Consider the following 26,828-nt stretch of genomic DNA (forward strand, 5'->3'; position numbering starts at 1 on the left):
TTTAACATGTTAAAACAAACTACATGGGACAAACTGCTAGCTCACATCATCGTGGTTTACTGGAACACTCAGGGTTCCTCAGTGTAGCGCTGTCAAGCTAACCGTGGCCAATGCTAGCCTTAGCAAAAATCTGGAAATCTAAGCTTACTGTAAATAAACAGAAGAGCTTTACTCACCCAAATAAACAGTTTTCAGGAGAGATTAACATCCAGTGCTCATTTGACTTTAAAAGAATTTTATTTTTTCTAAATAACAGTTCTGTTTAGCTTAGCTTTACGGGTCTCACCAACCAGCGGCGAGACCTGCTGAATTAGAAGGAAAATATGGCGACACTCCTGTTTCCTACTAGTGTTACACAAAATGATACCAGTGCGAAAAATACAGTAAGTAAATATTTTACTGTGTATTTATTATTATTTGTCGTCTGGTACTAAAATGAGACATAAGTTGCACTCTTGGCAGTATTTTACAGACTTATCAATCTGAAGTGAATTGTGTTGTTTTCGGTGTAGAAATTCCATTGTCACTCAGCTTCTATAATTATGATGTGTCTACTACATCATTTAAACAAGACTGTACTCTGCTGAGTGTCATCCCTCCAAAAACCAGTCCATTCCATACAAATCAATATGGGTGAAACAATTCTGATTCCTCGTGAACCATGCTTAATCCACTGTGAACACTCAATAATAAACGTTCTTTCAAAGTTTCTTTCAAAATAACTTTCTGTGACTCAGTTTCTCAGTTTTTAGTCATAAACACATTCTAAAGTATAATCCAGTGTCTCATGTGAGCTCTGTTTTGTCTCTGAGTTTCCCTGTGGCTGTGTATACACAAGGTCAGAGCATGAGATCAAAGCAGGGGCTTGTAAAAATGGAATTTTTAGTGAAATACTTGATTACTAAAATATTCGATATCTGGAGAACTACAATTGACCAACGCACATAATTCATGTTCTCACCACATGCGAACTACTCCAGAAAAAAGTCTGTGCGTTTGGAGGGGGCGGGGCAGATTACAGTGGACGTTGGGGTCAAACATGGTGGAGTAATTAACTTGTTACGCGTTACTGATTCCACATTAATTGTGTGCGTTAATGATTTAACATTGACAACAATAGAAATAATGCTTTCAACTTAAAGTGTATATTCACCATACTTTGGATCACTGTACCTAACAACAGCTAAAGGAGGAGACAGTTATGATAACCTTCAACAGAATGCATGTGCATGTGTGTGTGTGTGGGCGTGCACATGAAAATGAGCAGTATAGGTTATAGTGTGATCAGCAGCAGAGTTAACATTAGCTGTGTGTGTGTGTGTGTGTGTGTGTGTGTGTGTACTGAAAGACAAACACAGAAAAATCCATAAACGATCAATCAATCGTCAGCAGAAAGCTGCAGGGGAGGTAGATCAGATAGCTGGTGTCTTTAGTCATGATTGAAGATTTGAAGACATGACCAGAGCCACACCACTGTCTCTCCCTCAATACATTTTTATTCCTCCCTCACCTCTATCTATTGGTCTCTCTGTTCCTTTGCCTATTCATTTCTCTTCACCTTGCAGTTATCCGGAATAGGAATCAACCAGTGTTTGCTTCTAAACAGTGGTAAGTGATTCACTTTTACTTTGGCTGGCCTGGGGTGTGAAAATGTTTAACAATAAATACGCTATGAATGTGCTACAACCTGCATTCTATAAGTTTATGTGCTATAAAAGAACATCAATATGGTTTCTATGTGCTCTATAAAAATGTATTGCTGCTTCTCTGAATATTTTATCCAAAATGCTACTCAAACTCTTAAAAAAATCAATGTGTGCCAAGGGGCTCACAAGGGAATCATTTGTGTTCATTAAATATGCTATATAATTTTCAAGACAAGACAACAACCCTAAACACTGCTCTAAATCTACTAAAGCGTTCATGCAGAGGAACAAGTACAATGTTCTAGAATGATCATCTCAGTGCCCAGACCTGAATATTACTGAAAATCTGTGGTGTGATTTAAAGCAAGCTGTTCATGATCAGAAATCATCAAACCTGACTGAACTGGAGATGTTTTGTAAAGAAGAATGCTCCAAAATACCTTCAACCAGAAGCCAGACTCTCATTGGAAGCTATAAGAAGCATTTAGAGGCTGTTATTTCTGCAAAAGGAGGATCTACTAAATATTGATGTTATTTTTCTGTTGTGGTTCCCAAATTGATGAACCTGTCTAATTTTGTTTAAAGAATTATTGCACATTTTTTGTAAATTCTATAAACTTTATTTCACTTCTTAAATATCACTGTGTTCATCTGCTATATGATACATTTAACTGAAATTGCTGATCTGAACAACCAAAAATTTATAAAGGAAAACCTGACAATTATCAGGGTTGACCAAACTTTTTCAAGAGGCTCTTTAAGGGATGAAAGCGAGGAATCATGTGTTCATTAAAGGTGCTACATATGATGTGCACTTTTTGCGCTTTTCTTATCTGTTTATGCGGGAAGCACAACACTATTCCACCCTTTAACAACAGGGTTCATTCAGAAAAAAGTGGAAGTGCAGGGAATGAATAAATATCTGAAATACTGGCAAGCCCAGTATTATTACCTTTATAATGCTCATGCATGATTTTTGGGGGTGGAGCTTATAAAATGAAGTAGGCTATGTGTGTTTAATTCACTGCTAAATTAAAATATCAACAGTTGTTCTCCAGAATTGTATACAGCACCTTTAAAATGTTTAAAGAATGTTCTTGACCTATGAATTCTTTAAAATCTAGTTTTATAATTTAGTTTTCAATTTTCTTAAAAAAAAAAAAACTAATGTGAATCATTTATTAACTGCACAGTTCTATATTAGGGCTCATGAAAATGAGGTTAAATTGGACAGCAGTGCATTCAGTTTACATTAAGGGTATGATTTGCGACGGCTTCCTCACAATTACATTTTTATTTCACTATCATTTTTATTTAAAAAAAGGTTCTTTATTCCATCACTCAAAAAACACCCTTTAACATCTTCATTTTTCGGAATTAATCCACATAGGTGCTTCATATTAGTGAGTTTATGCCACTTATACACCACATTATTGGTGTTTATTGCTTAAAAACATAACAAAATGTGCCTAAAATCATCACTCGTTCATTTGAATGTAAATCCAATTCACTAATTAGAATCGGTTACAAAAATTCATGATCAGCAGTGATGGTATAGTTACTTTGAAAAAGTAATCCGATTACTGATTACTCCTTTAAAAAGTAACTTAGTTACTTTATGGATTACTTGATTTTAAACAAGTTACTTTATTAGTTACTTTCAGCAGCTGCAGACACCACCTCCCGCCGCCTTAACATAAACATTATAACCAGTTTTGCCATTATTCCCTTTATTGGAAAATGCATTTTTAACAACAACAATTTATCTCTAAGTTGAACGATTTCCTAAAAAAATACGTTTTTTTTTTTATAAAAATAAAAAAATTAACATAAATATTTTTTTTTATAAAAAATAAAATATGGTCTTTCTTGATTTTACTAAACATAAATACTTGTTTTTATAAAAAATATATAAAATAAAGAAAGTCTTTCTTGACCTGACATATTTAACACTGTAAAACTGAACATTGAACTTGTTGTTCTCTGAAGGGCAGCAAGGAGTGGTTTTATAAAACAGAACCGTGTATATGGTCTAGACCAGGGATCACATATTTGCAGACTGGGGTCCGGGTCCGGACCCAGACGTTGTCCAATACGGACCCATACCGGTCCCAACTACTGAGAAGGATTTAATTCTGACAGTGTTCATTTAAAGCACCGGAACTTTTCTTGTCTTTACGGTATACGCGCAGTGAACTTCCAATCACGTGTGGTGTAAAATCTTTAAATGCTCTCCTCTGCCAATCAAATTTGTGGCAGACCGCTGCCCTGGCTAGTGAATTGGGACTCGGCCGCAAAAAAAAAAAACGCTTTAATAAAGAGAACTGGCGAAAAACGAAAACGGGCGGAAACTAAAGACACGCCGAGCGCGAGAGAGAGAGACGCGTGTGATTGGGGAAGAGCGGAGGGGGAATGGGTAAGGGAGCGGTGTGTGTGTGTGTGTGTGTTTGTGGAGGAGATGAGGTGGAGAGAGAGAGAGAGAGAGAGAGTAACGCACAGTGACTTAAATAAGTAACTTTAATCTGATTACTGCATTGGAAATAGTAACGCGTTAGATTACTCGTAACTGAAAAAAGGGTCAGATTAGAGTAACGCGTTACTGACATCACTGATCAGGGCACCACTACTCTCTACATCCTCTTATCTAGTTGCCTCCCTCACTTGTTTTTCACTTGTGTTCCCCCATTTCCGTCTCTCTCCTCTTCTCCATCTCCCACATTCCTCTCCTTCTTCACTGCAGCAAAGGCAGCGTGCATGTGTGTCAGTGAGTGCGCACATCAGTATGTGTGTGTGTGTGTGTGCGTGTGTGAGAGAGAGAGAGGCTCACGTGTCCTGGTGTATGCAAGGAACGGTGTTGGTATGAATAACGTTGCTGATTATTGCTCGCCTCATAAATGTTTTAGCGTCCGTCCGGACCATAAATCCAAGCGTCCTGCTTTAAATCATGCCAATAATCTTCCTCTCTCCATCTCGCTCTCCCTCTCCATCAGTCTCTCCCTGTCTCTTTCAACCTTCATCCATCTCTCCTCTTTCTTTTCCTCCACTCTCATTCCCTTTCTCACGCATGATCACCACCAGCCCAATGGCTTGTGTTTTGGTAGGCTCTAGATCAGTCGAATGCTTTAAACTAGGTTACAGAGCTGTGTCTACCCAGCCCTGCATGACTGTGCCAGAGAGCTGCATTCGGTGTCTCACGCACACACACACACACACACACACACACACTTTCCCTCATAGATGAGCTCACACTCCTGTAAGTGTGTATGGCTGCGTCTCCTGAGCTATATATCCCTGCGCTGTGTTGTAAATCTGGGCGCAGACAGGGATGGAAGCAGCAGCAGTGGTCACTGACCTGTGAATGACATTAGGACAATAGGGAATGCTTTCTCTTTGGAGTGCCACGCTCTTTCACAATACCAATCGCACAGTAAACCCTTTACAAACAGGAGATCACAACATGCATACACATAAACTGTAAAAATGTAAGCATCTCTAAACATCTTTTCATCTATCTAACATCTATTAAACAACAGGTCTGAAGACCTGATGAAGGATATCGTTGGCTTCCAGGATTCCAGATGATACACTAGTCTTTGAGATGAGATAAATACTGCAACCCTTTCTGTATGTTTTTTTTTTCTTATTTCAGTTATTTATTTTGCTACACACTGTTTGTGGACTGCTCCATGTCCAAATCTCCATACTTAGTCAGTGGATCTTCCAACAACCACTAGTTTGTCATAATATAAATCTAAATTCTTGATTTTTTTTACAAATTTGATGTTGAATGGACCAATATAAATGTTTCAAAATGATTTTTAACATTAACTACAATGTAAAGGCCCTGTCCCACTGCGATTGCGTCTAAATATCCACTAAAGTACGTCCAAATTTATCAGAAAACACTGCGTCCACTGAGTGAACGCGCTGCGTCCAAAATATAGAATCCAAATCCAAATTACATCCATATTCCGTCTAAATTGAAGTTGGACGCCAACTTCCAAATTTGTACGTCGACTTCCACTCTTTGGACGTCGACTTCCAACTATATAATGTTGTTTTTTCTAGTGAATCATCATTTCTTCTTGAGCTACAAGAGAGAGCACATCTATTGTACGCCGGGTGGAGTTTGGACTGTATGACCGGCTGATGGTAAAGCGATGGACGCCAGAAAAATATTTTTATGGACGTCGACGTCCACCTGTATGTGCCGTCCAAATATCCACTAAAATACGTCCGTACTGCGTCTAAATATCCACTAAATTACGTCCATATTAGTCGCCGTCTATTCCGAAAATTTTGGGAGGTACCAAAACCACTTTTGCGTCTAAAGTGGACGGCAACGTCTAAACTACATCCACTTGGACGGTGCTGTCCAAATATCCACTAAACTACGTCCAGATTGCATCTAAATATCCACTAAATATCCACTAAACTGCGTCCACTGAAATTTGGACGTACTTTAGTGGATATTTAGACGCAATCGCAGTGGGACAGGGCCTTAATGTTCAGAAGGTAAAGCTTTCTTTTGCACATACACGTTTTTTTTCACTATTTTTAAATGTTCTGCATTGCAGATTACCACTTACGTAATCCAAACTATGAAGAAGTAGTTGGTTTCTATGGTCTGGATCAGTTAATGAGTTTGTTTATTTGGATCATTTTCTCCCTCTTTTTGGTTTGGTTTTAGAAAGTCAAAAACCTAAACGCACCAAAATGCGCACCAATAAACAATGCGAGCACATTGTCACCTCTGATTGGCCAGAGCTGTCTGGCCAAGAAAGTAAATTTGCTGAACACACATGGCGTGCCCAGCGCACCTCCGCAGCCAAGATAGGTATGTACAGCTGACGATTGATTGTTGTCAGGGTTCAAATCAGTCAGAAGAAGCCTGAGCACATACTTCAGCAAGGCAACGACCCTAAACACCATACCCAGACCTGAATATTATTGAAAAACTGGGGTGTGATTTAATAAAGAGGGCTGTTTGTGTTTAGAAACAATCAAACCTGACTGAACTGGAGATGTTTTGTAAAGAAGAATGATCCAAAATACCTTCAACCAGAAGCCAGACTCTCATTGGAAGCTATAGGAAGCATTTAGAGGCTGTTATTTCTGCAAAAGGAGGAGCTACTAAAGACTGATGTATTTTTTCTGTTGGGGTGCCCAAATGTATGCAGCTGCCTAATTTTGTTTGAAAGAATTATTGCACACTTTCTGTAAATCCTATGAACTTCATCTTAGCTCTCAAATATCACTGTGTTCATTTGCTCTATGATATATTTAACTAAAATTGCTGATCCAAACAACCAATGATTTATAATGGAAAATCATGAAAATTATCAGCGGTGCCCAGATGTATTAATAACAGTGTATAGCACAATTCAAATAACAATTTAGACAATTAAAAGAAAACTTTCTAGAATGCCCATTTAATGAATGTTGATATGCTAGAATATGTGTTTAGATATCAGCCTACAATTCTCACTACATCAGTGCACCTCTCATTATATAATGTTCATAAATGTTTACTCTTAAATTATATCTTAAACATCTGATCCTTCTCTTGTGAAAAATACAAGGTTGTGCTGTGACAGTGAAGCATTCACAGAATGTTTAGCCCACATTTGCGTGACATCCTGAGCCATCTGTTATCCTCTAAAACTATGTATGTATTTCCAAGACACAGTTTTAGTCTAGTCTTGGACTGAATTGCAATGCCCTTGGTGATTCACTACTAAACAAAAACATTTAGCATAGGTTTGGGATTCGCCTGTGTCTGGGAAACTTCCCCTAGATGTTTCTTCCTTTGTAGAAGAATCTTTTTTAATACTCTAAGCAAAAGTGTAAACATTAATAAAAAAGGCTTTTAGGCAATAGGGTCTTTGGCTTAGTAATACTAATGAGACCCAGCATTCATACTGATGCGTATCAGTTTATGAGTATGGTTTCAGTGTTGTTGTTTTTTTTTTTTGTCAAAAAAAGCAACGCCTGTTCTTATAGAAGTGCTTTATCATTTTCTGTCTGTACTTAATGGGATTTTACTGCATGTAAGTAGTGTTGAAAACTGGAATATATCTTTTTGTACTTAAAGTAAACTAGACTTGAATGTCCAACTATATCGGATTTACATGTCGCAAGTTCAAAATGATACACTATTCAACTAGATGTGATAATACATACACAGACTTTCACCTTTTCTCTATGTTTTTAAATTCAGTTTTAAATAGCATTTTGCATTATATTCTGAGCAATAAGCTGACTAATATTCGTTAATTTACTGTAATATCAAGCAGTGTTTGTGGACCACTTTTGGGAGATCCTACAAATGTCAATGTTTAGAGGGTGGATCTTCTAATAAGTATCTTCCTGTGGTGGATTTTCCTGAACAGAGTAAACTTGTAGCTATTAGTTAACATAAAGTTGTACTTTAATATCTGACAAAGAAAACCTTAGTAAATGCAAAAAGCACATCAGAAGTTCCACCTTGAAACTGCTAAAATAAATAAATAAATAAATAAAAATAAATGAAAGTTTTGGAGTGGCCTAGTCAAGGTCTGATTGAGATGCTGTGGCTGATATCATTCATGCTGAAAACCCTCTAATGGGGCTGAATTAAAACAATTCTGCAAAGGAGACTGGGCTGAAATTTCTCCACAGAGATGTAAAAGACATCTAGACATCAAGTGCAGTTGTTTCTGCCAAGGGAGGCACAACCAAGTTATTAAGTTTAGGGGTAAATATGTTTTAACATGGATTTTTTGTTTCCCTTAATACATAAAATTATGATTTAAAAACTGATTTTCATATTTACTCATCTTATCTTTGTCTGGTGTTAAAATGTGTTTGTTTTTCTGAAGAAAAACAGTAAGATAAAAGAAAAATCTGTAAGGGAGCCATTTCTTTTTCACACCACTGTATCTTATAGTACTAGACCCACTCCATTTTTGACACATGCAACCATGTGACCTATGGACCAATGACAGTCACTGAGAAGGTTCAGACTTTTCTGCAAGCAGCCTCTGCAAATCACTACATAGAGTTTTGGCCAATAATACAATATATTGCTTCGTAATAAATATATAGTTCTGGCCTACAGCCGACTCCTTTAAAGGCAGAGCCGAGACTTGGACTCAATTATCATTGATGCTGCTTCCATTCATGGTTGGGAGTCCCCAAGGGCACAATAGGTCATACTGGCACTGGGTGTGAATGGTGGCTTTAGTTCCTCTCTCTGTTTTTTCACTGTTTAAACACAGCAATGTGGTCATCTGGTGGCATCGGCTGGATAACACAGTAAGCAAAAGAGCAGTTAAATTCCACGTACACTGAGCAGTGCTGAGATGCACTTCCATCTGATTCCAGCTGATTCGCTGCATATGAAAGAATTTAAATCAGACACCATAAGAGTGCACAAGTGTTTTCTTTGTTTGTTTTAGGTTTTTTTTTGTTTTTTTGGAAGGAGTACATGATATCATTCTTCCTGCTGCAACAACATACCGATGATGTCAACAACAGCAATGTCAGTGCTGATTTAATTTAGTAATGAAGATCCAAAATATGCAGGTGAAAATGATATGGTTTGCTCATAATTCCCAACAAAAAGCACTGCACCGAACAGGAAAGTAAAGTGTCTGCAACTCTACTGTACACACACTTACACAAACTTTATAGCCAGAAGTGCTGCAATGTTATATAAATACTCTCTGTGACTCCATTTACAAGTGTAACTGCATATCTGTGACTGTCATCCTGTTCCCCACAGAGGTCTCCAGACTCATATCGCAGTCATGTCACCTTCTAAGAGCAGCACATGGTGGTATTACAGGCACAGCTCAACTGAAATACAACACGCGTACAGTCGACTCAGACTGATGCTGAAAGCACAAGACACTGCTGAGTAATGATTCATAATCACGTCGCACTCAGCAATGTCTGATCAATATCATTCACATCACTTACTCATCGCTCCATCAACAGTTATCCCTCAAGCATTCACCCAGTCATATCACAACCTCCTGTCAGGTCAGGTCAAAACAGACACTTCTGAATGGCAATGGCCAAGGAAGGACACACAGCTCAAAAAACGTGCCACAGTACTGAAGCACTGCAGTGGGGCTGGAGAAATTCAATTAAATGTCTGTAAGGTCGAGATTTCCTTTTAGCATGTCATAGATGCTTCACAACCAGTCATAAAGATTCTATAGTAAAGTTACAATATAAAAACACAACAGTTGGGTAAGGTAAAAGAGTTATATGGCTATTATAATTGTGACCTGCCCAGGCCTTAACCTCTTACACTCATAATATGAATATTAATCGCTAACAACATGCAAAAAAATGAAAACTGTTGTAGTTATTTCTAATGCTGCAGAATATTTGCCTCCATTTGAGGTGGGAATGATGCCTCAGGATGGTATTCCAAAGAACATTTTTAAAAATTCCAATCAAGTATTTCAAAACTTTTCCAGCTAAAGACGATAAAGATGAAAACAATGATACTATAATAAAGATACCAATGTTGGTATCCTTTACCAATGTTTTATGGCAATTTCAGCCAAAATGTGCCAATTTTGTTAGTTAATTACTTAGTTAGTTAGCATTTAACAACAATTCTGTATTCTGGTGTGGGGATGAAACTTTGTCAATGCGTTCCTGCCTTTGCTTAATGGGTTATTAAGTAATTTCTGCCAGGAAATAATGTTTTTATCAACAATTAATGAAAGCCACATAATCATTGTTTAAACAACATTGTGTTAGACTAATTGTAATGACTTTCTTGCTAGCGTCCATTCACATCTGTAGCTAATTATCACTGTTTAGACATATTTCATTTTTCAAAGACACAAAATGTAAAATTATTGACCACAAGTTCACTACTTTCATATATGTGTGAACACATACATTCAAAATTATTGGGATACCTGTTTATACATTGTTTACTCTTTCAAAATAGTGAAAGAGTGTGTACTATCATTTTATCCTACTGTCCAGAGAAAGCTGTCTACTGTGTTGCACTCCTGTGAGGCTCTGATTGAATTCAATGACAAAAAAATCAGGATGTTAGTGAGTTTAAGCTGTTGAATGATTACTACCAAATCCTACCTCATCCTTAACTCCCATCAACTCATCCAAAAAGTATGAAAAGAATGGAGCATCATCACTCAAAGAACACAGTTCCACTGCTCCACAGCTCCATACTGGGGGGCTTAATACCTCACATCTGGCATTAGTCATGATGCCAATAGGTTCATGCTAATCTGGTCCATAGAGTATTATTCTATTGGGAATACTTCTCTACAGGGACTAGATAAGCTGTGCCCATGCATTTTGCACATCTGTGTCAGCAGTGGGTGCAATGTAAAGTAGCTGAATGCAATCATTAGAATCCACAAATATCTGGACATACAGTATAGTGTAGGCAATTTGCTGCCATGTAATGAAAGCAATTTGTCCAAAAATTGCTAGCAAATTATTATTTTGTGACAGAACTGTAGACACTTTATTCATCAACTGTTGATACTAATTTTTTTTGACAAAATAGATATTTTTGTGATGGTACACAAAGCATACCAAGGTGGTACAACAGATGCCCTCAAAAAATTCAGTGTGCACCTGTTGTTTTTCATAGCATTACATTTGTTTTGTTAGTTTAACCTATTAGTTAGCCACCTTGACTGAAGAATCATTATCATTAACTTCACACGCTCTACAGTAGAACAGATAAAGAAAATATTTTTGAAAGTTTTAGTTTAATCATGTGTTTAGTTTAATCATGTTAATCCTGCTTTCTAAAAAGTGTTTTAAAAATATTTGTGTCGGGAATAGGTGTGACCTGTGTTTGATGAATGCAATCATTAAAAGGGGTGTCCACAAATATTTGGAAGTAATGCGTAACACTTGTTGTGTAATGAAAGTGATTTTTTTTTCAATAATTGCAAGCAAATCAGCACTTTTGTGACTGAACTGTAGAATTAGAGGGAGAAATCATTGATAAACTGCTCCGTCTTGATCCGTTTTCTTAATGAAATCAAGCATATATCCATGCAATCCATTTTTTTTACTAAACCATCTTAACCGATTCATGAGACAAAATATCCACTGAATTCCATTTTCCTTGAACATCATCAGTTAAACAGGTGTAACTATACAGGTCCAGATTTGTCCATGCAAGCACAAACAGCATAAATGTGCCTATGTTCAACGTTTTGTCTGATTTTCTGTCCTGCCATTACATTTCTGTAAAGCTGCTTTGTTGTAAGAAGCACTAAATAAATACATTTGATTTGATTAGACAGATGTGCAACATGATTCTACAGGTCCAACAGTGTCACTTAAAAGTATGGCGAGCAACAACTGCGCAAATGTGTCCCTTAACTAAAGGTAATGAAGACATACCCTTGAGAGTACCATCCCACTGACAGGAGGGGTACCATCCCACTGACAGTTTCGTTTCCTACCTGACTGAGCGATGCGCACGAAGGCAGCAGCAGCGGCAACAGCTTTAGAGGGGGGTGTAGTAACACGGCCACGCAGGCTACTTACCCGCGCGTACTTGGAAGAGTAGGGGTCTTCGAAAAGCGCCCAGATCCTGGGCTGCCAGACGCGCCACCAGCCCACCTTCCTGTTGTCCTCCTGCAGGCACAGGCGCTTCAGGTCGCCGTCCGCGCCTCCGGCCAGCGCCGCGTCGTCGTCCGGCGCCTCCGGCTCGGGGCTCTCGAAGCTGTCGAGCGCTTCCTCGGCGTCGCGGTGCTGCCGGTAGTTCATCCAGCAGCACGCCTCCACGTCCGTCTCGTCGATGCCCCAGAAGGCGAGCTCCTCCTCGAACAGGGGGCCGCACACGTCGTTGGGGCAGTGCAGCTTGCCCGTGCGGTAGTAGTTGAGGATGAAGGAGAAGACGGACGGGTGCCGGTCGAAGAAGAACTCGTCGGCCTTGGGGTCGTAGTCGAAGTTGCTGAAGGCGTCCGGCTCAGTGAGCCACGAGAGGCGCGTGCCGGGCAGCGTCTTGAGCGTGCTGCGGTACGTCTCGTGGCGCACGCCGCCGCAGTTGATCACGATCCTCTCGCTGTCCGACGGGCAAGGCATGTCGGCGCTGTAACATGCTTTGTTGGACGACTTGTTCCCACCCTTGCGCCCTTTAAATGAGGAGACACACACCGAACTGAGCATAGGGGAAAGGGGCGGGGGGGGGGCGGTGATGGAGGGGGGAGGAAGAGGAGGTGGGGAAGGAGAGGAGGAGGAGAGAAAGCGGAGGGGGGAGGAGTCTGAGGAAAAAGAGGGAGAGAGAGAAAAAGAGAGAGAGGGAGGGAGAGAGAAAAAGGGGGTGATGGTTAGTAAAAAGGGGAAGAAAAAGCATAGAATATGTATTCTTACATGTATGTGAAGCTTATCCTAGTCCAGAGTAGTCTATATCCAGTTTACTTGGACATGGGTAACTGGTAACCAGAATATGCTTATGTTTTCGTTTGATGGTTAAGCTGGTTGACCAGTTGGTATATTTTAATTTGAATTGAAGCAAGTAAAGCTGGTTTAACCTGCTGATTGTGATTGTTAAGCATAACCTATGTTTTTGTTTGAGTTTGATGTTTTGACCAGCCTCACTCTTGACCAGAATAGGGATATATTTTCCTTTGATGTTTTAGCTGGTTGACGAACATGACTAGCCAATAATGCTGCTCAACCAGCATATCCCAGTTGCTTGGCCATAAACCCAGTTTATCAAGAGCTGCTTAACCAGCAAGGTTGATGCTTTAACTGTGCTGCTGCAGCAACAGCTGTGATGTTGGGGTTGTAAAATGCCACAGCACATACTGCAGGTGTATGTGTGTAAGAGTGTGTGTGTGTGTGTGTGTGTTTGTGTGTGTCTGAGTGTAAGAATGCGTGTGTGAGGGAGATGATGATGAAACACACTCCCAAAAGTAATCAGCACTCATGAGGGACCGTGCTATCTGTGCTGCTGCAGTGTAATAGCTTGCAACAACAATAATCCACAGTTAAGTAGCGAGGAACGGTCATGCTGAAGATCTGCAGTGACACCAGGGACGTACGGGATCCTGTTTTTTTTTTTTTTTCAACACCGCACTGCAAAAAAGTCAGAATCTTAAACATGCTGGTCTCAAAGGGGATGACTTCAAGATCTGGACCTGGTTTTGCTTTAAATGTATGTATGTATGTATGTTTTGCAGTTGTGTAGTCAATGGTACAATGTCGTTGCCAGGTCTTCTGCAGCTAGACCCTCTTTGTCCGACCGCTGTCCTTCATTTCTGCAGAATTAGCCCACACTCTGCAGAGTCACTCCATGAAATAAAGAGTAAAGAGAGGAGGAAGGGGGTGGTGGGTGTTCGGTATGCACACACAGCTCTACAGCACTACAGCCTGAGCATCACTGAGCAGGGAAAAAGGGGGGTGGCGAGAGCAAGGGAGGGAAGGGGAGAGGAGGAGGTAGAGGGAGGGAGAGAGCAAGCAAGCAAGAGAGAGGAATGAATGACTTTTTCACTGCAGTGAAAGCTGGAGTTGCTTTCTCATTCCGTCCTCTGCTCTCCCTCCATCCTCAGCTCCGCCTTTCAGGCACTGCAGTGCTGTCCACTGGCTGGGATGGGATACCTCTGAGTTAGCTGTTTCCCCCCCACATTCGAAGTAATACGCCACTTTTACCTCTCTCCCTCTTTCTCTCTCTCTCTCTCTCTCTCTCTCTCTCTCTCTCTCCTTCACTCTCACTCTCTCCCCATGTATCCCATCCCTCTCTTGGCCTTCCCTCCCCCTCCTCTCCTCCCCCACTGCTCTCACGCGCTTGGATTCCGCATTCCGGATTCACATTTCACAGAAGCTATTCACTTCTCACATCCGTCCCAGGCTTCACTTTACTCTTTCTCTGTTTCTTTCTCTCTCATCTACTGTACTTTTCTTTTGCTCTTTCATCCTATCCTTGCTCCCCTGCTCATCCCACTCACTTCCACCTCTCCCATCCTCACTCATTCATCTCTTATTGTCATCTTGCTTATTCATTCATTACTTTTGACTTCCTCTCTGCTTCCATCTTGTCCTGCTCAAGACTCTCTACATTACCCATCTCAGTGTCCACTGCAAAAGTTTGTAAACTCCAGTTAGGACGCAAGAGAACTCTGCGTGTGGGCCTAAAATGGGGTGAAAGCTGGAAAAAGAGGAGACTGCATAAGATCAAGTGAGCCTCAGGTAAGACTTCACCCAATTCATCTGGACAGATGCTGTAGTGTGGTCTTTAGAGGTTTGCATGGTGATGGGACTCTGGAGAGCACATAGGCAAGTGTGCAACTAAAACTGACCTTAGAACAGCTGTAGAGAAGCGAGGGCTTCCGTTCTCAGCACACTGATTACAAAAAAAAAACATTAATTAATGTTTATAATTAGTTATATTTGATGCTGAAGCAAGCATATTGAGAAATGTGTAAAAAATTGAGTGAATGTTTTCTAAACGATGTGCATACTGATCTAAGCGAAACTGTAAACGTACTGTAAATAGAGATAGAGTGAGTGAGAGTGAAGCATGTATAAGCATTATATAACATATTTAAGCATTATATATAATGTGTGTAATGATATCTGATGCTCTTTTAATTACAATTGCAATGTATGTATACCCACACATGAAGCAATAACTAACTCTATTCCTTAGAGAAGCTTTTAATGTATGACTTGGTTTAGCACAATAAAAGTTTTTATTATTACTTTTTTTTAAAACCTTTTGCACGAGGTGTTTAGTAAATTATGTAGGAACTGTGCATTTGAGTGTGACTGTTAAGCATGTGTTAAGTATTTTTTCTTGATTTGTTTCTTTTTGTCTGCTCTTATGTTTTGTATGTGGTGGATATAGGCTTGGGTCCTACACCACTAGAAGTTATTACTGAGTGACTTCTCAATGTAACAGTTACTGTCCCTGAAAAAGGAGAGTGATAAAGTGGTCCATACTCTGGACCTGGGTGTACAAAAAATATTTTGTTTACAAAAGTTTCAGAAATAAAACTCTCTGTGCTAACTTTTACAATTGCACTGCTTGTGATATAAAGCCATCCTTAATTAAAGCAAGCTTAATTAAGTTTAACAAAACAAATAAGTATTGAAAGAGAATGACATGAATGATTAAATAATGGAAACAGTAAACAGCAGAGAAAAGTGCAGTGGAGAATGTGTATTATGGCCAGGATGAGATTTCAGAACCACGGACAGCGCTTACTACCTTCTTTAGTGCAGAAAGAGCAGAGGAGGAGGAAGAATAGAACAATTCCCAACAGTTCTTCTCCTATCTACTTTATAGGTGTGGACTTCCTGAAATGTCATGTTATTTTACCTTATTTGTGACTTTTTTTTAAGTACCACAACACAAAAAACTGTTCTAAACATGACATTTACTGTAGCAGTGGAATCAGCAGCTACTTAAAACTGAGTGCTGTGTTCATGTGTATGTGTGTGCATTTGAATGTGTGTATGTACAGTACATGCTGCCACAGCCTGACATATACACTCAGTGCTAGCTGTGACAATCAATGAAGGGGGAGGGGGTGAGTGTACATGAGAGAAGAATGAAAAAGAGAAAGGTGAGAACAGAGAAGAGGAGAAGTGTTGAGATGAATGAGCGAAGCGAGACTGAGAGCCGAGTTTAATTATCCCTGTTTTACAGCGCAAACGACATTCAGCCTGTCCTCTACCACTGCACTATACTGCCAGTACTATACTGCCAGTATATCTATGTGCACACGCATGGATAAAAAAAGAAGAAATGTGGGTAAATAGAGGACAGAAATCTGTGATAACTGAACAGAAAAATCGAAGACTAGACAGAGAGAGGAATAGAGAGAGAGGGAGATATCTGGGACGACCGCAGTACCACTAATATATATTAGCAAGAAATACTGCAGCAAGTGGGGGAGGGAGGGAAAGAGGCTCTGCTGGAGATACCACAACCATACCAACAGCAAGGGAGGTAAAGAGAGAGAGAGAGATTAAAGTACAAAGAGAAGAAAAAGAGAGACATGGTGGTGGGGAGGTATGGTCTGAGGATTGCTGACTTAGTCAATTATGTTCCAGTAGTTGGCAAAAACGCAAAACCTATACTAACCTATACAGAGAGCACAAGAGTCTCTGAGAAGGGGAGGGGTCAGAATGGATGGAGCAAAGGAAAACAGAGAGAGAGAGATAGAGAGAGAGAGAGAGAGAGAGAGAGGGAGATGATGACGTGAGCAGAGAAGGTAGAGGGGGACAGCACAGAAGGAAGAGAGAGAGGAGGAACATTTGCATGTACAGTGTGAGGGATGTGACAGCGAGCGAGGATCAAAAGGAAGAGGAGAAGAGAAAGAATGGAGTAAAACCAGAGAAAAAAAGGAGAGCGCAGATAAGGCAGAGTGTGCTAGCTCAGGCAAAGCTGCTGCAGCCATTGCGTACAAAAAACGCAGGAGTTGTAGGGGGCATTAAGAAGGAGAAAAAACACAACAAGAATGAAGCATGCAAGAGAGAGAGAGAGAGAGAGAGAGAGATGAGGGAGGTAGAAAGGTAGAGAAAGACATAAATAAGAGACTAATCTCTTTTTAATCTCTAATAAATAAAGGGACATTTACATGGAAAAGAGAGAGAGAGCTAAAGCAGAGTTAGATATGGGGGTATGGGAGAAATAAATAAAGAGAAGGAGGAATGGATAGGAGGAGATAGCAGGAAGATCAAGTTGGAGGTAAAGATAGGCATACTAAAAGGGAAAAAGATATGGTAGGTATCAAGAGAGACAATAAGAGAGATACAAAAATGAGATAAGATGTAAAAGGATGAAGAATGGAGGGATATGGGAGACTACAAATGAAAACCAGAGTGAGAGTAAGATATGGATGGGGAGAATTACAGTGGACAAAGAGAAGTAGATAGACAATGAGAGTCTGAGAGGACAGTTTATGGATGGAGAGAAATTGCAGGATTGTAGGAAAGGAAATAGAAAAGTATAGATGGAAGAGGAAAAAGGGAAATGTAGAAGGGAAAGAGATGGACGGAGTTAAATAAGGTACTGTACTTAGAGAGAGACATGTATATATGCAAAAGTTTTGGCAAAAATAGTAAAAAGGACGTATAAAGGGAGAATAGGATACTAAAATGGGTACAGACGTACAGATATATACAGACCTTTGAAAAAGTTAGGCACCACTGGGCATTTCTCTTAAGAAATTAACACCACTGCCAACAAAGCAGAGAGAAAGAAAAGAAGATTTTCACATTTTGTTAAAATGTAATTAATTAATGTTTTTTTAAGAAATATCAGTTTAGGGGAATTGTGAAAGTCAAGGTGAGGTTTGGGTGACCAACAAAATTGTAGGACAGAACTGCTCATATGATGCTAAAAAAGGGAAATAAGAAACACCTCAAAGACTTGTCCAGAATCTGTGTAAAATGTCAAGAGACTGGTGCAGTGTTCCACTGTGTCCCTGAATTGCTTGCACAAGCACAATATTTCTGAAAGAGCAAGAGTGCCCTTTGTCACAATCAACAAAGATACATTTGGAAAAAAAAGAACCTGCAATTCATGAAAATAACACCTTGCCAACTGTGAGGCACGGGATCAGGTCATGCCTTGAGATTGCAATGCTGTCAGTGGCAGTGGCAATTTTGCACGAATAGAGAGGCACAAGGATTCCACCAAATTCCAGAAAAATGTTAAGCCAGTTATCTGTTACCACCTGTAACAGGACATTTTTTTAAAACACAGCTCACAATCTACCACTACCCACCTGAACACACACAAAAAAATCCCTAACCTAAACATACAACACCTAGACCATAAACAAGCTGTGCAGAAGATGACACAAGAATATTTTAGAACCGGATGCCTTCTGCAAAGAAGACATTCTAATTACATGAGGTATAGATGAAAGATATTAAGCTGCTAACAAAGGACATGAAGGACAGTGTAACTGTGTTGTATGTTTGAGACTGAGGCCCCTATTTTAATCCCTGCAAAATGTGTGTCATGATGCTCACTGCTACCTTACACCTCTTAAACAGTCTATTTTTGACACCTTGCAACTATGCCTTTTAAATAGCAAAGATGCTAACAACTATATCTGCGCTAGTGGGCATGGTGGTCTTGAAATGAGGTGTGTTCAGGTAAATTTCTGATTTATTGCTGTCTTGGCAACAGAAAACACAGGTGCGCCACTGACTGATTATAACCCTGACAACAGTCAGACGTTCAGTGCTACCTTTGCAACGCAGGTGAGCCGTGCACTCAGAGCGAGTACCCCCTCGCTTGTTACACAGACACAAGGACACACAGCAGTACACAGACCCAATTTTTACATCAACAATAAACAGAATACAAAATAAAAATAGACCCCTGAGTGTTCTTAACTTACATTTATGATGTACAAATAAAATCCAAAGCATGTTTTCCAAGGGCCCCCAAAAATTTGCATAAAACTATGGAAAGAGTGATAATGTGATATATGCATGGAAAGAAAAAGAGGGGAGAAGACGAGTAATTATAAAAGTAAAAAGCTATGGAGGAAATGTGAGCTATAGAAACAGATATGAAGGATTGATAGTGAGTGAGATAGATAGAGATAGAGTGAGATAGAGAGAGTAAAGGAGATAGAGTAGATAGAGACAGAGTAAGTGAGACAGAGAGAGTAAGGGAGACAGAGTAGATAGAGATAGAGTGAGATAGATAGAGATAGAGTGAGATAGAGAGAGTAAAGGAGATAGAGTAGATAGAGATAGAGTAAGTGAGATAGAGAGAGTAAAGGAGATAGAGACAGAGTAAGTGAGACAGAGAGAGTAAGGGAGATAGAGTAGATAGAGATAGAGTAAGGGAGATAGATAGAGATAGAGTAAGTGAGATAGAGAGAGTAAGGGAGATAGAGTAGATAGAGATAGAGTAAGGGAGATAGAGATAGAGTAAGTGAGACAGAGAGAATAAAGGAGATAGAGTAAGGGAGATAGAGTAGATAGAGATAGAGTAAGGGAGATAGATAGAGATAGAGTAAGTGAGATAGAGAGAGTAAAGGAGATAGAGTAAGGGAGATAGAGTAGGGGAGGTACTGAAGCAGAGAGGAAAGTATAGCGGGAGATCAAGAGTAAGGTATAGATGACAGATTTGGCGGTAGACAGAGACAGGTGTAGGGGGGGACAAAAAGAGTGAGAGAGGTGTAAATGCAGAGAAATTAGATAATAGAGAGAGGGAGGTATGGTGGGAGGGAGAGATAAAGGAGTAAAACAGATTGAGAGAGGTATACAAGCAGACAGATTGGGCAGTAGACAGAGGCAGGTATAGAGGGAGAATTTTAAGTGGTCTCTTATTTTTTCGAGAGCTGTTGATGCAAAGACATTGGGCAGTACAGGGGGATGTATTGAGGTAGGTAAGAGAAAGAGTTATAAAAGCAGAGACGAGGCAACAGAGAGAGGGGTGTATGGTGGAAGAGAGAGATAAAGAAGGAAAAACAGAGAGAGCGATAGAGGTATAGATGCACAGAGATAGGGCAGTACACAAAGGGGTGTTTAGTGTAAGGGAGATAGAGTAAGTGAAATAGAGAGAGTAAGGGAGATAGATAGAGATAGAGTAAGTGAGATAGAGAGAATAAGGGAGATAGAGAGAGTAAAGGAGATAGAGTAAGTGAGATAGAGAGAATAAAGGAGATCGAGTAAGGGAGATAGAGAGAGTAAAGGAGATAGAGTAAGGGAGATAGATAGAGATAGAGTAAGTGAGATAGAGAGAGTAAAGGAGATAGAGTAAGGGAGATAGAGTAGATAGAGATAGAGTAGGGGAGGTACTGAAGCAGAGAGGAAAGGAGATGGAGTAAGGGAGATAGAGAGAATAAAGGAGATAGAGTAAGGGAGATAGAGAGAGTAAAGGAGATAGAGTAAGGGAGACAGAGAGAGAGTAAAGGAGATAGAGTAAGGGAGATAGAGAGAGTAAAGGAGATAGAGTAAGGGAGATAGAGAGAGTAAGGGAGATAGATAGAGATAGAGTAAGTGAGATAGAGAGAGTAAGGGAGATAGATAGAGATAGAGTAAGTGAGATAGAGAGAATAAGGGAGATAGAGAGAGTAAAAGAGATAGAGTAAGTGAGATAGAGAGAATAAAGGAGATAGAGTAAGGGAGATAGAGAGAGTAAAGGAGATAGAGTAAGGGAGATAGAGAGAGTAAAGGAGATATAGTAAGGGAGATAGAGAGAGTAAAGGAGATAGAGTAAGGGAGATAGAGAGAGTAAAGGAGATAGAGTAAGGGAGATAGAGAGAATAAAGGAGATAGAGTAAGGGAGATAGAGAGAGTAAAGGAGATAAAGTAAGGGAGATAGAGAGAGTAAAGGAGATAGAGTAAGGGAGATAGAGATAATAAAGGAGATAGAGAGAGTAAAGGAGATAGAGTAAGGGAAATAGAGAGAGTAAAGGAGATAGAGTAAGGGAGACAGAGAGAGTAAAGGAGATAGAGTAAGGGAGATAGAGAGAGTAAAGGAGATAAAGTAAGGGAGATAGAGAGAGTAAAGGAGATAGAGTAAGGGAGATAGAGTAGGGGAGGTCTTTAAGCAGAGAGGAAAGTATAGCGGGAGATCAAGAGTAAGGTATAGATGAAGACAGATTTGGTGGTAGACAGAGGCAGGTGTAGGGGGAGAAACAAAAAGAGTGAGAGAGGTGTAAATGCAGAGAAATTAGATAATAGAGAGAGGGAGGTATGGTGGGAGGGAGAGATAAAGGGGTGAAACAGATTGAGAGAGGTATACAAGCAGTATACCCATAGTGAGAGAAGTATACTAGATGCAGAGAGATGAAGCAATGGATTTAGAGAGGTATGGTGGGAGAGAGCGAGAGAGAAACAGAGTGTGAGAGAGGTATAGATGCAGAGAGATGAGGCAAAAGAATAAGAGAGATATGGTGAGAGATATATAGAGGGAGCAACAGAGAGAGAAAGAGAGAGGTTTAGGTGCAGAGATGGCGCAGTACACAGAAGGCTGTAAGGATGTAGAGTGAAAGAATTATAGAATCAGAGAGATGGGAGAATGGAGAGAGGGATGCATGGTGGGAGAGATACGCAGGGGGAGAAACCGAGAGAGTGAGAGAGGTATAGATGGAGAGAAATGGGGCAGTACACAAAAGGATGTATCCAGGTAGATAGAGTGAGAGAAATAAAGAAGCAAAGAGATGGGGGAAAAAGAAGGGAGGAATGGTGGGAGATATATAGAGGGAGCAATGGAGAAAGTGGCAGCGATAGAGATGCAGAGAGATGAGGCAATAAAAGGAGGGATGTATGGTCAAAGATATACAGAGGAAGAAACAGAGAGAGTTAGAGAGGTATAAATGCAGAGAGATGAGGCAATGAAACAAGGGAGGTCTGAAGGGAGAGATTAATAGAGGGAGCAACAGAGAAAGAGAGAGTAAGGGTATATAAGGTATATAAGCAGTATAGAAGAGTATAGGCGGGGTATAGATGCTGACAGACTGGGCAGTAGACAGAGGCAGGTACAGAAGGAGAAACAAAGAGAGTGAGAGAGGTATAGATGCAGAGAGATGTAGCAATAGAAATATGGAGCTATGGATAGAGAGAGAGAGGGAGGTGTAAGTATAGCTGCAGATGGATCCAGGGGAAGGGAGAGTGAAGTTAAGAGGGAGGGAGAGCTGTTGCAGGAGGGTTGGGGATATTGCGCCTGCAGCAGTGTGTTGCACTGCTCTGCTTCAGTGAAACTCCTCTGGGTCTTACACACACCATTTCTAGTCTCTCTCTTACTCCCTCTCTTTCTCCCCACTCATCCTCTCCCTCCTCCTGTCTCATGCTGTTGTGCAGTGGTGCCACCACCAGGACGAAGGAGGGAGTGCACCAATGCAGAATACTGCAGTCACCTCCCCCTTCAATGCAGTGACAACGCTGTCCTCTCTCTCTCTGACCCTACCTCCTTCTTTCCCCTTCGCACATGTACATACTTCATACATGCACCTCTCTTTCTCTTTCATGTTTTTTTTCTCTGCCATCCAGCATCATTTTGCTCTTATCCCCAATTCTACTCAATTCACGTGGCTTTCTCCCTCAGCCTTTCTCAGCCTGTCTGTTAATAACATGGAGTCAGTCGTGCAGAATGAGAGGCAGGTGAAAATAGCTTGAGCATGCTCAGTGGGGGGAGAAAAAGAGAAGAGAAAGGGTGGCATGCAGGAGGTCTGAAGAAAGATCTTAAGAGGAAGGCATAAAGAGGAGACGACCATCCTGTTAACACCTGAAAAAAACAAAGCCCAGCGATGCATCTCCCTGCAGTAGAGTGCCGATTCTTAAGCACTGAAATTATGAATAAAGCAGAAGCAGACTCGCATTGAAGAAAACCCCTCCACTATGACATCACTAGCCTGCAGCATGATGGGACCAAGCAAGCTGAGAGGGGGGAGTTCTTTGTGAGCCATCACTGTGGCAGTATGTGTGTTTGCATACGTGTGTGGCTAAATGAGGGTTTATGTAGCATTACACCAGTGTGCATTTTGGTTTTTTTATTCAGTGGACTGTTTGGACGCTTACATTTTGCAGACTTTCTGAACAATGCCGATCTGATCTGTGGTGTATGCTGAGAACAGAGAACAGAAAATCACCTTGTCTGCCTTGTTTGATTTGCAAAAAAAAAAAGTTGATTTATTAATCAGAAGTCCCAACACTACGGTGCAACACATTCAAGCACTGCTGCCTCCTACAAATAGAAGCATACAGTCTCCGGCAAACAGCAACACAATGTCAACATAAACAGATTAGATTCTGAGTAAATAAACCATTAAGATATCTCAGTCATTAAGAGATGCTTGGTGTAAAATACAGCATTTTGTCTAGTTAGAATTGTTTACCATGCTTGTGTTTGAAAACAGATTCCAAACAGCTTAACACCATAAAAATCTACATCACAGTATCCTGACTGTGTGGGTCTCCTGTATTGATTGTGGATATGGATTCTACTAGAGTTGCTTATCTATTCTCGTGGACAATTATAGCCAGATGCTGCCAGTCACAATAATAATCACCCACAGAGCTGTTAACTGTGAGTGGTAATGCTTTCTATAACATATTCCTAGTATAAAAGTGACACTGTGCTTGGAGGAAATCTATTTGCCACCCACTATCAGACCTTCATTAAAGTCATGGGATACTGTTTCTATTGCCATTCTGCAAGTTTCTCTACATCTAACCACTCTGGCTGACTTTCTTTACATCTCACTAAATCAGTGGGATTCATCTCTACAGAGCTCTTTTTTGCAGGGTAAAAACAGAGATTGGACCAACCTGTGCTTTACACGTGAATCAGATTCTCATTCAAACCAAAGTATCAAAGAACTACCACAGCAACAGAAACAGCACTCACCAAGTTATCGTTTTTGGAAGATATGTGCTGTAGCTTTGTGGAAATGCAACACCACTCTGGTGGAAATGCAACACCATTCTGGCGCTTGAACATTTTAAGCTCTAAGTGAGAAAGAGACTTGATGAGAGACTGTGAGAGTGAGATAGAAAGGTGTAGAAGAGAAGATGTTACAGCACTGCTGGAGATTGTTCCTGTGTCAGTGTGCTTCTCATGGTACCTAGTTTATGGTTGCCATTTTTAACTTAATGTATATGTAATAATTATCCTACTGAATTGCACACTTGCTGCCTTCCCTCTGTTCAGATCACTTCTTATCAAGATGGTTTTAACCATCATGATAACTTTCACAATATGATTCTAGCTGATGTGTTTGAATACAGCAAAAATCATAGTAGACCGGCTCCAAGAGGTTTATTATAGCTGTATTATAACCGTGTATATTACACTGAAATGCTAAAAATCACGGAATAGCAGGATGCAAAATAATAATGAAGTGTAACCATGGAACAATTTAGGAACACCCACAACTGTATAAATTGTACAGTGGTATCTTGTGAGTGATGTTAAACACTGGCCAGCCTGCTCATGAATTATGTGAATTATCAGAGCTTGTATTGAGTCCTGATAGTGTGTGCCAGAAGAACAGGGGATTTAACATTCTTCAATCCAGAGTGTCACGTGTGTTCCGGAAATACATCATAGAAGACAATACCACCCACTTCACAATGACCAGCGGTGTCTGGCCAAGCAGCTTTATAGATCAGTCTTCATTAGACCAATATGAGCATTATTAGTGTACCTTTACTTGTTTCTTTTATAATATACGGTATATAATATTTAATATACTTTTATAAAGTATACACCAGTGATAAACTCTCAGAATCAAACAAAACTATTTTTTCCAGTTTTGGCTGTGGTTTAGAAAGATAAAAGTGTAAGGTCAGTACGTACACTCACTATCAGCCCCATAAAAGACATCTACATGTCAAAACAAACAAACAAAAAAAACATCATCCATGGATGCCTTTTGCACATTCTGCAAACAGAGCAGAATGCCTGCAACAGGTTCTGAATCAGCCTTTTTGAGCACTGACCTAAAATCAGATCCACTCTGCCCATACAACTGTGTCTAACAGGCTATAAAAGGCAAGTGGTGCATCTTTACTACTCTGGGATTTTTTTTTTGTAAACCTAGATCAACAGTTCTAATCATAAATTACAGAAACTTACAAGTATCAGCACTAAGATCCTGTTTACACTTCGCTAGTATCTGAATTTAATCCAGATAAGATTTTAGCCACAAGCATTCACACTTCGTAGTCAAATGTTTCTCTGGTTAGACTGAATTCCAGTTGATGTGTAGAATGGAATATGCAAATTTGCTTGTTACATGGCAACTAATGTTTTGGTTGTACCAGAGAAGTAAAGTGTTTACACGTTCTAATGCATCTCAGACCACCTACTCGAGTAGTGTTAGTGATCGGGTCTGTCTCTGTTTTTCATATGGTTTTTCATATGGTTTGGCCATATCTCCATATAATTCTGATAATCCTGACATGTGAAGGGACCAGGTGTAAACAGGTCCGAGACTAGTTTAGAGCTAAAAAGACAATAGGAACACTTTGGTCTGTTGAATAAGTGACATATTAAACATATTACAAATTTGTTTGAAATTATCCTAGATAGATTTAATGTAAAATACAAAAACATTTTTAAATGAACATTAAGGGACAACTGTGTGGGGAATGTTTTCTTGTCAAACTTTGACCCATTAATACCAATCAATTATAGTTTGAATGCAACAGAATATCTTGTTGCTGACTATGTGCATCCTTTCAATCTTCTAACAGCTACAGTATGGGATAGTGCCCCAACATAATAATGCACCTATTATCTCCAAATAGTTTCATGAACATGACAATAGGGCTGTGACGATCAGTTGCTATAATCGACAATGTTGATTATTTAAATTTGTCAACTACGAATTTCATCATCGACTAATCGTTAAATTGGAACAGTACCGCATTACACAAAGAGCTGGGCACAGAAAAACAGTGGGAGATGGGTAAATGGATCACTCACACAGGTTACACTTAACTTAGTCTGTGTCTCCAAATGTGCCCAAACAGAACAGATTTATTATAAACAGAACATAATTTTTCACTAAATGTCAGTTGTCTCCATGTTTAAACAACATCTAGACATTGAAATGCCATTGAAATGTCCATGTTCAGTTGACAAATCAAAAAAATAATCTTCAGATTAGTCGACTATCAAAATAATCATTAGTTGCAGTCCTACCTGACAATAAGTTCTGTGTTTTGGTTGCCTTAATAGTCACCAGATTTTAGTCTATTCCACCATATTTGGGACATCAATCAAAAACTCAAAGGAATGTTTTTAACATTTTGTGGAATCCATGACACAAGCAACTGATGTTGTTTTGAGAGAAAGGGTAAATCCTACCCAGTATATGTGCAGTATTCCTAGCAAAGTGCTTGGTGATTGCATATGCAAACATTTAACTGTGGCTGAATGATAGCAAGATTTATATGAACCACAAACACACAAGCTCCCACTCACAGTTTAAAGCTCTTTAGTCTGCAGAGAGGAGAGAAAGAGAGAAAGCCAGGGTGAGAAATATAAGCCAGTATAAATCTGGATCCTGAGTAGTGAGGTATCACAGCAAGGACAAACAGAGGAAGAGAGGAAAACAGGCTAAAAGAGGAAAGAGTATAATCTTACAGCTCCTGTAACCCCTCCATCACCTCTGTCTCTCAAGCTACTGCTCACTCCTCATCTTCATTAGTTTAACAGTAATTACAGCAAAGTAAATCTTCAGAGAGTGAGTG

At 39.9% G+C, this 26,828-nt stretch overlaps 1 protein-coding gene across 5 annotated transcripts in view; it reads right to left on the reverse strand.

Annotated features, from left to right (window-relative positions):
- Positions 1–26,828, reverse strand: part of kcnc3b (potassium voltage-gated channel, Shaw-related subfamily, member 3b) — a 109,056-nt gene that overhangs the window by 76,829 nt on the left and 5,399 nt on the right. For all 5 annotated transcript variants that reach the window (XM_049480099.1, XM_049480098.1, XM_049480097.1 and 2 more), the window contains exon 2: positions 12,192–12,910. In XM_049480099.1, coding sequence (XP_049336056.1) covers positions 12,192–12,815 — 624 coding nt within the window. In that variant the 5' untranslated portion in view covers positions 12,816–12,910. The remainder of the gene's footprint in view (positions 1–12,191; positions 12,911–26,828) is intronic.

This window comes from Astyanax mexicanus, chromosome 6, assembly GCF_023375975.1.
Source record: "Astyanax mexicanus isolate ESR-SI-001 chromosome 6, AstMex3_surface, whole genome shotgun sequence".
NCBI lineage: Eukaryota > Metazoa > Chordata > Actinopteri > Characiformes > Acestrorhamphidae > Astyanax > Astyanax mexicanus.